The sequence below is a fragment of the Ostrinia nubilalis genome, chromosome 13 (assembly GCF_963855985.1).
Source record: "Ostrinia nubilalis chromosome 13, ilOstNubi1.1, whole genome shotgun sequence".
Lineage (NCBI taxonomy): Eukaryota > Metazoa > Arthropoda > Insecta > Lepidoptera > Crambidae > Ostrinia > Ostrinia nubilalis.
Genome location: NC_087100.1, coordinates 10,536,317 through 10,552,392, shown reverse-complemented (window position 1 = coordinate 10,552,392; position 16,076 = coordinate 10,536,317). Strand labels below are relative to the sequence as shown.

Genomic DNA, 16,076 nt, shown 5'->3' with positions numbered 1-16,076 from the left:
AGGAATTTATAAATGAAAGTGGTTGCATTCTTTGTCAGACGGTTTATTCAACTACAACAAAAAGCATAACTTTTTATAACTAAATCAGTCTAAAAATATTCTCCTGCCATATCACTACTATGACTCAAATATTCCATCTAAAAGGATAAAAACTATACTACATTTGTGCATTTATTGCTTATTGCATAATAAGATTGCTTCGCACAGATCACCTGTTTTGTACATTAATTGTGATGCTTATTTCAGAACATTTGAAATTACACCTTATGGAAATAAATACAAGGTAGTTTTTAACAACAAATGAGCTAGGTACAGTTATCCGCAATATAATGTACAAGCCAAGTGAAACAATTTATGACAGATTGTCATGTAATAAATAATACCAATATTCCAAAGATTAAGATTGAGGAGAACGAGGATTTGGATGTAGGTAAGAATACATACTACTTGATAGGATCAGAATTGAATCAAACGTCTTTCATCCTTCTATTGCTACGCAGAGGGGAACCATTTTTATCTGTAATTTTTTATTACTTCTATTTCATTTCGGAATCTTCATGAAATCAGAAAGAATTAACGATTTTGCATCTAGGTATTTAAATTCCACAAAAATGCACTCGGTACTTAAAGCAACGAAGTTATCACAATCGTGAAATCAGGGTGAGTTTAGTAGCTTACCTTAGTGGGTAGTAGGTACAGTCGAGTATTGGCAGTGCCAATGTTTCAAAATATTGTAGCACAGTAGCGTAGTCAATACTGCGCTACCGCAACATGTTTATGAACAGTTTATAAGATTACATTTCATTGATGTTTGAGTTTGTATTGAAATATATCGTTAAAAGGCTAATAAATAATATTTTGAAACATTGGCAATACCAATATATTTATGAACCCGACTGTACCTATAAAGCGTATTTTTATTTTCTGTAAGAAACAGGCTGAAGAACGTTTCTAATTCCGATCTTATACCCTACAAATTTTGTACAATCGACCAAATTCGATATAAAAAGTAAGATGTAGGAACAGAATAACGAGAGGACAGTATCGCAAGGTAAGGACAATTTAACGATCTAGTTAACACCAATTTTCCTTTTAAACAAGCATAAAATAGAGGTGAAAGGTCCAAATAAGTCTTAATCAACTAGCAAACAACGGAATAGCTCTAACTGGTAACTTGAACTGAATATTTCATATTACCAGTCAGTGCTATCAAAAATGTGACTTCCTAATAGATTTTGTATAGCAACAGAAATCTATGAAGTTAATTAATTTTTCGACAGCTCAACTTTGTATTTATTGATTTCAAATCAAATGTTACAATTAATTTGCAAAAAGATTTGTGCTATAATTAATGTATTTTTATTTTTACAGAAATTGTTAATAATTGTTTACGAAGTCAACTAACTAGACCGATTTCACTGAGAACATGCAGATTTATTTGGACTGAACACCGAATTATACTTGTTTAAATGAATTTACATACTTATTACACATGATTACACTTGATGTAGAATTTCCTGGAAGACATTGTTCAGCTTGCAAACGAAGCCCGTAGAAACAATATGCATCAACATGATATAACAACAATATTCAGTAACGATCACAATAATGTATAAGCTTTCACGAACATCGAGCACTTATTAACCAATGATTTTGTAACGTTTAACAATCTGTTTGTATAGCGAGTACGCAGAGTACAATAAAAATAAAATATGAAATAATCTATAAGACAGAGCCTATAAGTATAACAACCTCAATAACATGCACAATCATAAGTTGAATCAATAATTTTTGTTATAAAAGCTACCATAAAATCTTACTTTAACATTAGGTTGATTATAAATATTTCAATGATTTAGGTACGAATAGCATCAATCACATGAAGAAATGATAGCAATATTATTTGATAACATTTCTCGTAAAACTTCAACAATCTTCGTTGCCAAGCGGTAAAAATATAAATAAATATTTAATATTTTATCTGATCACAATAGTGAAATTGCACATGATTTTAATTGGCTAACAGTTCATTATAACAAATGGACTAAAATGACGGCATATTTATCGATTTGGCAACAGCGAATCATTATTACATATGATAACTGAAGTCTATCTTATCTATGATAGGCCATTTTGATGTTACCTAGGAAGTAGGCTTTCTAATTTTGCTCTGCTGAGTCAGCATTGAAAATTATTTATTATCATCGTTAAATACAAGACAATAAGGTTACTAATTGTACTGTCGCCAGCAGATCAACAGTTATTATAATAGATTTTGAAGACATTTCATGAGAAAATTGAAGGTGACAATATATTCATGCAGTTAATGAAATTATGATACATGTTAAATATAAAATTTATAGTAACCATCTTAGCAAATGTGTATTTTCTGTATAAAACGATATAAAATACATATTGATATTAATTAATATGGTAGCTTTAGTAATATTTATACATAATTTTAATTTATATACCACCGATTTATTAAGAGCAGATCATAGTAAAATTATTTCGATGTCCTGCTTTTTATATTCTTTTAAAATACATATTTTATAAATAAATAGTAAATAAAATATTTGTAAAATGGGATAAAAGTAAGGTCGATCTGTAATTGATTCTTTTATATTATTCTATTATATAAAGTATTTAGGTATGTAACAAAATTCGAACTCATTCTCAGGGTCAAGTCCTGACTGGTTTAAACATTACCCAGCGTCGTTTTATAATTGTCTATGAATCTTTTACTATTTTAAAATGGCTAACATAGGATTAACAATATTAATACAATAAATCTGTTTGTAGATCAAGGAAATTTTACAGGTTTAGGAATTTAATAATTTTATAACTTTTTTAATGTATAGGATGCTGTTCTCTTTGGTATATTTCTTTGCTTCATATACATTTTAACCAGTAACAAATGTATCAACAAAATTTTATAAAATTTGATCAACGTAACAATCTTAAAGAATATTGGTTCGCTGTAACATATTTCAAGTTGCAAAAGGAAATTGAGCGTTTGGAAATTTTCACTTACGATATGAAATATCTATTGAGATCCACAATCAACTGTAGATTACTAAATTTTGTAATCTTTTCTTACTAACTACATGTTTATAAGATTTCAAATGACAGCAAAAATAAAGCAAAGAAAATATCTACTGGTAAAAACTTTTAAAAATAAACATCTATTTGATAACAGATTTTTAAAGTAAAGCAATAAACATACAAAAAACGATCTAGATTATATCTTCTTCATATTTGAAGAATATTCGATACATTGTTAACTCAGATATTTAGTATTATCAATGAGTTTCTTGTGTACTTAATATTTTTTTAATGAGTTTCCTTTGAAAATGAAAAGAAATGCCAGCACTTCTTAACCAGAGTATAAAAATGTATAAAAACCACAATTGAAAGTATTACATAAAATTGTAGTTATAATACTTTTCTTGATGTGCATTGCAGTAATTTAATTAATTATAAAATTCAGTAAACTTCAGATGATTGTGACTTACGCTACCGACAACTCTTGTGTCCCTGTGAGTGTGCCGTTGGAGACTCAGAGTGAGTTTGTGATGTTCTGGAAGAGTCGCTTGCCCCACCACGTCTCCAGGTCGAACGGCTTGAAGTCCCGCAGGACAGCGCTGGGTGCATCGTCTTGGTAGTACAGGTTGGAGGGCGGTGCGGGTGACGAGCTGCCTGATCCTGACCCTAGAATTAATGCAAACAGTGTATTTAAACAAATGAAAATATTTACTGCCAGATCAAGTTAGTACAAAACAAAAGACAGACCTCAACACTAGGCATTGCTTGTCTTGTGGAGGTCCTAGGTCAGATTTAGAAAAATTGCCCTCTTTGTGACAGATTTAATCTTTTAAAATATGCTTAATTTAGTAGAATCAAAAATCAGTTATTTCTAGAATCTAATTTAATAATGTAAGCAGGTATTTATTTACTTACCAATTGTACTAGTTGGTGTTGTAGGCTCACTTTCGCCATATGCTGTTTGTGTCCAAGCTAAAATTAACAATTAAGTAAGTGTATTAGTAATATGTAATCAAATCAGAAACACAACCAAGGCTACAGGTCAGAATTTAAAACAGGAAAATAATGCATGAACATCAGTTCATGCATTATTGCATTGAGCATTGAGTGATCACACTCATTGACTTTTCATACATAAAATAAGATGGAAATCTAAGCATATTGACACAATTCAATATTGTCATATTTTAGGCAACTCCAGAAAGTAGCCCGTAATGAAATACACTGACAATCATTAATTTGTATCAACAACATATAAAATATTATGATTTTTTAGCAAAAATACTTACTTTCACTTATAAATCTAATGATTTCTTCATGCTGTGGTGTGATCACATGATGTTGTATTCTCTGGTGAACTGTTTTTTTGCCGTTGGAATGGAACACTGGTTTGGGCATGCTGAAAAAGTAAATATCCAATAAGAAATCACATATTATTTTGAATTTACCAATAGTATTGTATAATATTATTTTTACATTTGATTTAAATTCTCCCACCATAATTTCAGATCAATGGAGGTTTGCCCCAGGTCAGTTACATCACTTCCTCTCAAACTTTAATGGTTTGTTTATCATTTAATGTTATTACCTTAAAGATCAATCAAAGCAATATGCAATACCCATGGTTCAGATAGGGTGGCAGTGTTATAATCCTCCTTGGTTACAAACAAGAAGGCGCCCCGGTTAGAGGTTATGTAAAAACACTGATGAAATTATTAAAACATCCCGCATTGCATCATACAGTTAGTTGTAGCAATACATACTTGACAATCTCGCCATTGTCGGACTCCGAAGACTTCCTGCTATGATCCTTGCGGCTGTCCAGTCTTTCTAGATTCTGTGAGAGACCTGAAAGTGAGGATCACGAAGATATCATTTCACGCTCTCACAACATTATCACATTGTAATTATGTCACAGTCGAGCAAATTAAACACTTTACCTCGTCGAGTTTTAGCGACAATCTTGCTAGGTCCTTTTGAGACAGTATACATTTTATAATTTCGCTCAGAAATTAAAAAAATAAACGTAAAAGTCACACACGGAAGAGACCAGCCTGAAACTGAGGGTTGCCAGAACTACAAAAAATATTTTCTACTAAATACTTACAATGGTAGTTATTTTAAGAAAAACATTGTGGACATCGAGAAGAAATTGATTTCATTTGTTAAATCGACAGTGATTACTTTTGAACTCGTATATTTTTTCGAGATTAATCGTCTACCAATTATTTTCAACAAATTGCTAATTGACTAAATAAGAAAACAGATTCGATTATGATTCAATATTGTTTTATTGAGTCATATAAATTCATTAATACAAAAGTACGTTCTTTAAAATGAAAGCATTTAACAAAAACTGGAATACCTCAATATTAAGAATCAGTAAGAAAATACAATATTACGACATTATTAAGGTTTGACTGATACGAAAAAAAATCGATTAATTCTAAGTAACAAACAACACTATTCCACCATCAAAAAAATATTGCCATTGCTTAATGGTAGTTTTTGCAGACCTAGCGATTAGCGGTGCGTTCCGATTTGAGCATAAATTACTTCTAGCACTTTTGAATTTGTATTAAATTAGACTTAAAAGATAATAAAAATTCTTATCATGATTTAAAAATAATTTAATAATGTAAAATAATATTTTTATTCAAGGTGAAAAGTATTTAACTCATCTTAACTTTTTGCACATCGTTCCAGGATATTCAGATTGATCAATTCGGAACATTCCGTCTTTTGACTTTAGTAGTTTTTCTTTTGGAGGGAAAATTTAAATATTATTGCTTGTACCTAGTTTCAGCACGTTTCAGTGTGTAATTTTTCTCTTTGATATTCTTCATCTTTTAGTTTTAGTAGCAGTTTTACTTGTACTAAAACTTGTTGATTACCGAACCCTCTGGCGTTACCAACTAAGTAGTAAATAATTCAAATCATTAATTCAGTAGTATTTAAGGAAGCGACAGTAAATCGACCACGATACTACGGTTTGTGCCGGTTAGTACTTAACTACTAATATTTGCTATGAGGAAGTTATTATCAATGCCACGCGAAAGTTATTTTAATTGTGTTACCGGTGAATTGGGTTATTGGTTAACGCTTTTTTCTATTGTTTTGAATAGCGCGGCAGCCATTATTACCTACATGGACCGTGGGTGCTTGGAAGTAAGCCACAATGGTTTCAATAAATTACAGATGATGTAGGGCGCTAAAATTATGGCCAAGAAGTCAAATAAGTTACTGTGTACCTAACTTTTCAGAAACAACAGGGTAATAATATGGTACTAAGGCGAACTGTAAGAATTCCATTATAAAAAAAAAATGTAATTCTCTTCCAGTCAACCTTTGGGCAGATTTGTACCTACTACCTTACTTAGGAGATACAAATTTTTAATCTTATTAAATTCTTCGAGATCTAAAAGCAATTAATGAATTTCTTTCGTAAGAAGTTTGTGTCTTTGTTTTGAATGTACGAATATCTCCTTTAAGTACTAACTATATAGCATAATATTGCAGGCACTTTCCCCTTAGTTAAGCTAAGCTTACTCACGTCGCGTACATCCTACTTACGACTAAGTACCTTACTTACATCCAACTGTTTTAAATTCGTGGAACTGACACGAAGGTACGGATGTGGTGTTACCGAATTTAAAATAAACTTTATCTACGTCTAAAGTAATTTACCTATGTGTTGTCTTCTTTTACTGTAACGGAATTTTATATGAACTCATAGAAGAATTTCTATAGGTTTTGATTCTTACAGAGCTGTGGGTAATAGAGTCTAATCTATCTACCACATTTACTGATTGTTACACAGCAGAATAATTTACTAGTTATTAAGAGCTCGGGCAGTGTTATTGAGGATGATGTTCTTGAACGTGTAATTTATTGCGTTGCAAGGTCATTGTTATTTTCTAAAACAGCTTCTTCATACAATAAAGGCTTATTACACGCGTCTTATTTTTCATCTATGTAGGTAGGTAAGTAAGGTACCTATAGAGATACACTATGTTTTAAACAATTATATTTGCATTTTAGTACAATCAATAATGAATATTTACCTACATTAAAAAAGAACGTAGATAAAAAAGATACTACCTACTTACTTATTGAGTTACACGCAGAGATTTTTATGGAACACGATAAGGAATTGGGAAGTTCAAAAGACTCACAAAAAGCATTGTGTTGGTCGTATTTTATCCCGGAAAAACAGTTTGAAGTCGAATTCATGCATGAATTAGATTCGGTTCAGTCTTCATTTCCTTGCATTTATTGTGGGTAAAAAAAAACTCATCAACACCTTTTTCTGGAGAAAAAAGAACTTAAACTATGCTCTGTAAATTATATTAAACCGATTTTTATCAAATTGTTTTCCTACCAAAGTTTCATAATTTACAAGTTCGAGATAGGTAAAGTCCAATTTTCAGCTTACGGATTTATTCCTTTCTGTGTAAAGTCGGAAGGTTAAAAAATCAAAGTTACTGTACCCACATTTTTTTCTTACAGTTCAATCTACGTCCGAAAGCGAAACAGTTTCGCCAAAGTGTGCACGTCGTACTTTCCCCGACTGACTTTCACTGATCGTCTGAACGCACAATTACTGGAGCGATTACAGCCGATAGTAAATTGCTATGCCTTTTATCTTTATCCGCAAATCCGTGTTAAATGGTGGCGGTGTACATACGAATAAGCGCTGCTAATGAACCGTAACTACTAACCGTCGGTTTTAATTGGTTTTAGTAAACTGACAGATTAACCATAGAAACTGTGATAGAAAGAAACCCACAGGAATTACTAAACTACATTTCAGCATAGGTATAGTACGTACAGGAATCGTACCTAGGTCACGCCTAGTTCATTGGATCCATTGTTAGTTGGATATGGTCCTCGTACTTACTACACTTGGCATCAAATAAATCGCACCTCCCGCAACAAGCACTTTTCAAAAGTATGCATCCTCACTTCCCACCAACATTGGTACCATTTGAAAGCCTAGTTCTAAGCTTAATTTCATTAAAGGAAAGGCTTTTACCCCAAAAATGTGTCTTTAGAAGGATCCAGAGTCACTTCTTCAATAAATAGGTAGTTACGCTTGAGCCAACTTTTATGGCTATAAAACTGTTAAGTTGGGATTAATCGCTATCCATCTGTTAAAGAAGACACGTGAGGTCATTATTTGGTTTTATAAAAATAAAAATTGGTCTAATTGATCCCACAGGTGAGCCCAAAGTGAGGTCATTTTTCAAGTCACATTTATGGTATATGTTAATCATTTATTAAGAAATTAAATGTGTTTTTTTAAGGATATTTATTGGGCTTTCAAATAACACCAATATTGTTGGGGCACCATGATTATGTCAGAAGAAAATCTTTAAAGTTCGCGTCGCGGAAGGTGCGATCTATTTGACGTTGAGTTTATATCTTGGTCCCGTAATAAAAAATGCTAAAGCTATGACACTAAGTACCTACCTAATTGACTCCCTGTAAAGCTCGGTTAAAAAGGTTTATCTCTTAACGTGATCTGCACTTAATGCGTCATTAAAAGTTTCAGGACCTTATCTCGAATTCATTTGAGTAATTCTTAAAATAGTAGCCTAATTTTTACATTATCGTTACTTTCTAGAATCTAGGTACGGATCCTTTGCCTAGAAACACTAATCGACAAAGTAATCTAGTTTACTTTAACGAGTTTTTAATAGTTCTTTACACTCTGTAAAATAAATACCCATGTGGCAATGTAGGTTAACACCCTGCTAGTGCTTATAGGGCTAGGGCTACCATATCGCATTTTGATTTGTCCTTTCCTAGGTAAAAGCTAGAAATTTTAAGTTTGTGCAGATTTCACATTAAAGATAAATAAATAATCCACGTTCAAACATACCTAATTGGAAGAATGTTCGTGTTTCTGGATAAATTCAAATGGATGGAAACCCTACATACGAGTAGGTATGGTCCTCCGATAAGGCAAGCGAGCCAACTAATATTGGAAGCTGTTAACCGGAATTTCTAAATAATATTAAATTACATTAGTTTTGTACTACCTACAAATGGGGCATGAGGCTAAATAGGTAAGTCGTAAAATTCATTGTTGCATGAGTTAACTTGTCGGTATCACACAATATTTTAGATAAGGGGGAATGTGGGTTTAGTGTCAGTAAAAACTATGAATACTAGCGACCCGCACCTGCTTCGCACAGGTACAAACTTAAAAACCTTCCTCTATGTACCTACTCTATCTACATATTAAAAAAACCGCATTAATTAAAATCCGTTGCGTAGTTTTAAAGACCTGATCTGTAGTGATTATTTAATTAGTATTAATGTTTAGTTGAAGATGAAAAACATTGAAGAAAAACTTATTCCATTCTGCAACTTTGTAAGTAAGATACTGAATCAACAAACGTATTAGGAGAGAAGAATGCCGGAGCTGAGAGGGCAATTGACTCATTAACTGTCTGCATGGCAATTGAATATGAAAGCGATCTTGCCGCGGCATACTGAACGACCACTTATTGAGGAGCGATTGGTTTAATGCCACTTATTACACTTAATTTAGAGCATGCGCATTTGTTTGTATAATGCCAAAAGGGACATACCAAGACTGGACTCATTCTCACCACTAAGGAATTGGAAAAGAAAGTCTACCTCTACCTAAATACTTACCTTTTACAGCACTTACTTAAATTTAGGTACACTCAATAGATTCAAACCCGCTCCATGACTTATATGGTGTTGTTGGTAAGTGTAGAGCTTTTACAAAAACGTTTTCTACTGAAATCTTGACACAAATGTAATAGATAGAGAATAGTATTGCGTATAATCGATTACGTACTAAAGACACTGAATTTCAAAAACTTAAGTCATTTTAAAACGAACTAAAAGCTTTAAACTTCATCTCCTAAAAAAATCTGATATCGTTTGATATTGTTGCGTAAATCTTCAAGTCCAGCACGAAACACAAAATGGCAGGGATTCCAAGTAAGTACTTCAAAGCAGTATTTCTATAAGAAGTACAATAGTAAGAAGCATGGTGGGTAGACAATGGTGTTTCGCACCATGGCTCCTCCCACGGCGTAACGGGACTGCGCGCGCGCAACCAGGCCAGATTAGTATCGTGCGTGCACTACATTGTCTGCTTATGCAGTTTATCCAACTGATGCAACGATTAAATGCAGTAAAGCTTTTCAATTCATATGGTAGCGTTGATGTTGATAGGTTAAATTGTGTGAAGGCATGCATTTATACTAGTATTCTACAGTTCTGCGGTCAAATCGTTAGTGAATTTAATAAATAAACTACCTAATTAAGAAATTGATTTTCCCATTAAATTATCATTTAAGAAAGTTATCATAATATTTTACTATTCATGAACTCTCTATTTTACAGGAAAAATTAAAGGAAAATGCGGAAAATAAGTTCAAGACTGATCATCGGGAAGTTCATGAAATACCTACCCAATTTCCATGTAGTCTATGTTTATTTAACCAACTTCAACAAAAGGAGGAGGTCTCCAAAAACGGGATTTGCATCACCTTAATGGAACCTCTAAAATTTCAAAAGGCTTTGGCTATGTCCTGAACTCCTGAAGCCCACAAGGAAACTTAAAATTGATGTATGGTCATCCATTTGTATAACAAAATGTTACTTTTAAATCTGAATCGAGTAATTTCAGGTTTTGCGTTAGTAACGACGTCTGAAACTTTACCTAATGCTAGAAAATGCGTTTGATTGTCTTTTCATAGGACATGAACCAAAGACTCTGAAGACACTGAAGTTTCTTATAGTCTTACGTACTCCTAACTGATAAAGTGGCTATATTAACGATAAAAATCTTATTCTTTGACGTCATGACACATCATAACGAAAAACTCTAAAAGAAAATCAGCATTTTTTTAGATCTTGATATATTATTATGTACCAACATAAGTCTCTCACAGCTGTTTGTTGTGTATTAATATTAGAAGATCCGCCTACTTATTGTTTGATTTAGTGGTGCGAGTTTTGTCTTCACGAGAGAGTGTTCAACAATAGGCCTGTCACATCAAATAACTTTTTTCCTATGTAACAATATTTTTAAAATGCTTTGACACAGTTTCAGAGGTGTGGGTGAGCTATGGTTGGCACTCTGTTAAGAAATCAGTATTTTAAGTTAAAATGTTTAAGTATCGTAATGGATTTGCTTGGAATAGTATCTTATTAGAGGATGCAGACGTTGATTAGTATGAAGGGAACTTGCTACGATATCTTATTAGGTAGGTATATGTGGTTAGAAGATCGTCAAAACTCTACGTTTATAAAACCTCATTGCTAATGTCATTTTCATAATTTTAATGCACATCATTATAGTTAATGATCCAATATTTTAATTTGCTATGTTAACTTTATATTGGTGTTAATTAGGTATATTGTGAATAACAAAGTTGAGTCGTGTCGCATCATCAACATGCGTTAAAATGATTGCAAACCAAATGACCTAATACAACTCCCACGCAGATTCCAAGCCTCGACGATAAAGATTCTGATGACTACTGTAATAGGTACTTGCCAAAGGTATAGAATAGTCAAGGATACCCAGCTGTATTCTAGAGCCACAGATAGAGTATAATTTTCCTTTAAATACTAATTAGGTGCCAAAAAAATGTTTTAGGTGTAACTGGATGCGTTAGTTTTGTGTTCAGGAATGGGACTATTTATTTTCCACCTCTCGTTCACACCGCTGCAACTCCTGTGTAGCCAGGATCTACAGCTAGACCGCTATAAAAACCCAACCAGTGAAGGTCAAGATCAATTTTTGTTTTCAGGTAGACAGTGGGTAAGTATTTTAAGCTGCTAACAGAGAGCGCTGCTGACCGTTCTCTGTTTGATGTGTAGTCCCTAAGGGGTCCCTAATTTTAAGCTCAGAGCCTCTTATACACATTTTTGCACGAAAAAATCAATAAAATAGGCAACCCTATGACAACCGGCCTACTTGCGAAGAAGTGTGGTTTTGGCTGTGTTTCGAACGCTTGACGTCACGGGAAGAAGGGCTATTCGTGTATTCGGCTATTAAAAGATCGAACTTTACTCTTAGATCGTAGTTATACGGTACTTAACCTAGTTTTGCCGGACATTGATCGGAAACCATTTTTTTTAGAAACTATTCGAAACAAAGGTTTTCAAAGGATTGGGAGCTTTTTACTGCGATTTTAGAGCGATATTAAGTCGAAATCATTGTGGGAGGCGTACCTATATTCAGCAATGGACGTCCTGTGGCTAAGATGATGATGATGATCCCGATAGCGCAAAAAAAAAAGTAATATTTTTTTTACGTTATACTTAATAAATTAATTTTACATCCCAATTGATTTTTTGTCCTAAAATAGTATCTACTTTGACTGTCAATATTGATGTTCATTGAAATATAGGCTATGGTAAATATTAATAACTGACATGATGAGAGGAAACTTGAACTTTGCAATCCGGCCTTGATCGTAGGTAGGTAGGTAGGTACTTACCTATTATTTCAGCTGTTTTCCTACTTCATGTAGGTACCTAGGCTAGATGTTTTACAAACTTAATGTTTATTCGTGTCATGCTCTGGGGCGGGACCACCTTAACGTAGGTACATATAATAGATACGAAAGAAATGTATAAAATATGTATATAATTGTAGACTTAGTTAAAAAAAATGTATATCTATAGTTTTGTTGTAAACATTAATTCAAAGTGGTCCCGCCGGAGAGCATACTCCCTAGCGGGACCACCTAGAAGATTTCGTTACTGAAGGTTTCTGAATTCGTTTATAAGACCATAAAAATGTATATTAAATGTATACAAATCTGCTATACTCAATTTTTTATTTGATTTAGTATAAACCGATTTACGGCAAATTTAAAATTTCCTTTTGGAACATTTAGGGGAGACTGACCCAAAGCGGGCACCTTAAGGTAAAATAGGAAAAAAACATACAGATTATGCAAAACGAAATAAGTTTTTATGACATAAGCTCAAAGTGGCACAGCGTGCTATGGAGAGGGCTATGCTCGGTGTTTCTTTACGAGATTATCGTTACATTCCCTCTAATATGGTCGAGTGAAGCGATGGCTGGTTCACTCGTCATGTCTGTGAACAGGCGCTGCTTTCGGGGACTGGTCAATCCAAGTTATTTAAATTTATTAATGCGAGTCATTTCTACTAGTATTTAAGTATCTTAATCTGTAAGTCTAGATATTAGCACGTTACTACCTTGTTTAATATACCACGCAATTTTGTATACCCATTCTTGTAAGATACACCATACAAGAATGCGTGGTAAATTCAGTGAACTGCTCCTGAATCAAATGTACCTACTACTGCTTTTTCTATTTATTTATATTAACCGGCAGACAGTGGTGACTGACTGAGTTTGTTGCGGCGCTTCTTCTCAGCACTTGCCAAATGTTGGTCTCGAAGCGCTGGTAGGGTAAAAAGATTATGAGACATGTAGAGGCTCCTTAAGAGCAAAATGACGATTTGTAAGAACTATTTATTAGTCTAAACAAATAAAGAAATTTTGACTTTGACTTTGAGATCGAATCAGAAATGAAGAGATCCGTAAACGAACTAAGTAAAGTCGCTGACATAGCCCGACGGATTAGCAAGCTGAAGTGGCAATGGGCAGGGCACATAGGACGCAGAGCTGACGGCCGATGGGGCAGCAAGGTTCTGGAGTAGAGGCCATGTACCGGAAAACGCAGCGTGGGACGTCCACCCACAAGGTGGACCGACGACCTGATAAAGGTAGCAGGAAGGCGCTGGCTGACTGCAGGCTGCTACCAACCAGGCAGCATTGGGGGAGGCCTATGTTCAGCAGTGGACATCCTATGGCTGAGATGATGATGATCCAGAGCCTTGCTGCCCCATCGGCCGTCAGTTCTGTGTACCTACTATGTGCCCTGCCCATTTCCACTTCAGCTTACTAATCCATTGGGCTATGTCAGTGACTTTCGTTTACGGATCTCCTCATTTCTGATTTGATCTTGCAATTAATTATATTTTTTTTATTCCACAAAGTATTCTTCAGTAACTAATCTTCAATATACCTAAACATCGAAAGTTATCCAAATCTTTAAGCATCTTAGCAGGGCAATAGAAATTTCGTTTTTTCGCTCTCCTGGAAAAGGACAATGCCCATTTTTCTATGGGATTCTGTACCATATTGCGTCAACCTGAATTTACTCTCAAAAGTCTAGTTTTTATTTACCTTTTCGCTACCAACAAGTTTTTTTTCAATGTATATATGCCTGAATATTTTTTTTTAGCAATGTTTAATCGTCGTGTCATTGCTATTAATCTATTTATTACAGATATTTATGCGTTTTGGGTCGCATTGCTGTAAGTAAAATGCTTGGCATGTAAGAAATACTTACTACATTTGCGCAATAAGATGAGATCCGTCCTCCTTCGTCTGCTCCCCCGCACGTGCCGTTTTCGACCTATACCTATTGACATTACGCCCTCTTCGTACTAATGTTACTTAACGCTTTATCCATGCCTATCCAGAACACGAACTTCACTGTTAAAAGACAATGATAAATATTAAGTTATGACTACCTAAACTTACTGCGTGTTACTTTATATTACACTAGTTGTGATTACGCGTGAAAATAGTTCAAATAACATTTCCCATTTTTGCAACATTTACGTATAAACGTAGTATACAGTGTCAGTCACGTTAAAGTGTACATATGAAAATAGATGAAACTAGACCTTTTTTTATCGACAAAAAAGAGGTCAAAAATTTTTGAGATTTTTTTAAATTTTTTTATAGATTTTTTTTTCTTCCAATTACTTATTGTAAAGAAAACGTAATAACTTTTAAACTAAGCGGTATATCCTGATAAAATAAAAACAGTAATATTGCTAAATAACAGGCGATACTAAAAAAATACATAAAATACACAAAAAAGGCCTACAAATAATACCTTTATCAAATAACCAAAAAAACACGAATTTAAAAGCAGATTTTTTTCAAAAAGTATCATTTTTTATTATGTGTTGTCATTTTTTGTATTTTTTTAGTATTGCCTGTTATTTACCATTATTACTGTTTTTATTTTATCAGGATATACCGCTTAGTTTAAAAGTTATTACGTTTTCTTTACAACAAGTAATTGGAAGAAAAAAATTCTATAAAAAATTAAAAATAAAATCTCAAAAATTTTTTGACCTCTTTTTTTATCGATAAAAATAGGTCTAGTTTCATCTATTTTCATATTTTATGAACACTTTAACGTGACTCACACTGTATAATAATTATCTAATGCATTGCCTCATTACTTAAAAATATTAAGTTTTAAGAAACTTATTTTTTAGGCTATTGATTCATCATCATCACCAGTCCACTGCTGATCATAGGACATCACTTACCATCAGGTGATCCGTCTGCTTTCCTTGTGGATGAACGTCCTACGCTGCGCTTGTGGCCTCCACTCCTGAACCTTGCTGCCCCATCGGCCGTCTGCGTACTATGTGCCCTGCCCATTGCCACTTTAGCTTGCTAATCCGCTGGGCTATGTCAGCGACTTCAGTTCGTTTACGAATCTCCTCATGTCTGATTCGATCTCGTAAAAAAACACCGAGCATATTAGCCCTCTCCATAACACGCTGTGCAACTTTGAGCTTGTTTATAAGGCCCATGTTGCGTCTTACCCAGTTTCGATTGGGAGCTAGATTCTCAAGATTGTTGACAATATGTCTACCTCGCACAAAAGATTCAGCTACGTAGATTCAATTTCGAGAAAGAGGTCAATCGTCGCATCCAACTCGGCTGGGCAGCGTTCAGTAAACTACGCAACATCTTTTCATTCAAAATATCTCAGTACCTAAAGACGAAAGTCTACAACCAGGTGTGCGTGTGTTATCAATGATGATAATAGGTACGGCTCAGAAACGTGTCCTCTCACTATGGGCTGTTGATTAGATACAAATATTGCCTTTAAAGTTGGTAAAAAAGGGAGTAACATTAAAATAGGGGATGAAATTTTTTGTGGAAATTCCATTTCACATAG

General features: G+C 33.8%; 1 protein-coding gene across 1 annotated transcript; it reads right to left on the bottom strand.

Annotated features, from left to right (window-relative positions):
* Window positions 1-27: 27 nt before the first annotated feature.
* On the bottom strand, window positions 28-5,104 carry LOC135077652 (MAPK regulated corepressor interacting protein 2). Its single transcript, XM_063972211.1, has 5 exons — window positions 4,986-5,104; window positions 4,809-4,893; window positions 4,335-4,444; window positions 3,961-4,017; window positions 28-3,711 (listed from the first exon to the last, which is right to left on the bottom strand). Exons 1-5 carry the CDS (start codon window positions 5,035-5,037, stop codon window positions 3,560-3,562), a joined length of 456 nt encoding a protein of 151 aa, XP_063828281.1. The 5' UTR covers window positions 5,038-5,104; the 3' UTR covers window positions 28-3,559.
* Window positions 5,105-16,076: the final 10,972 nt, after the last annotated feature.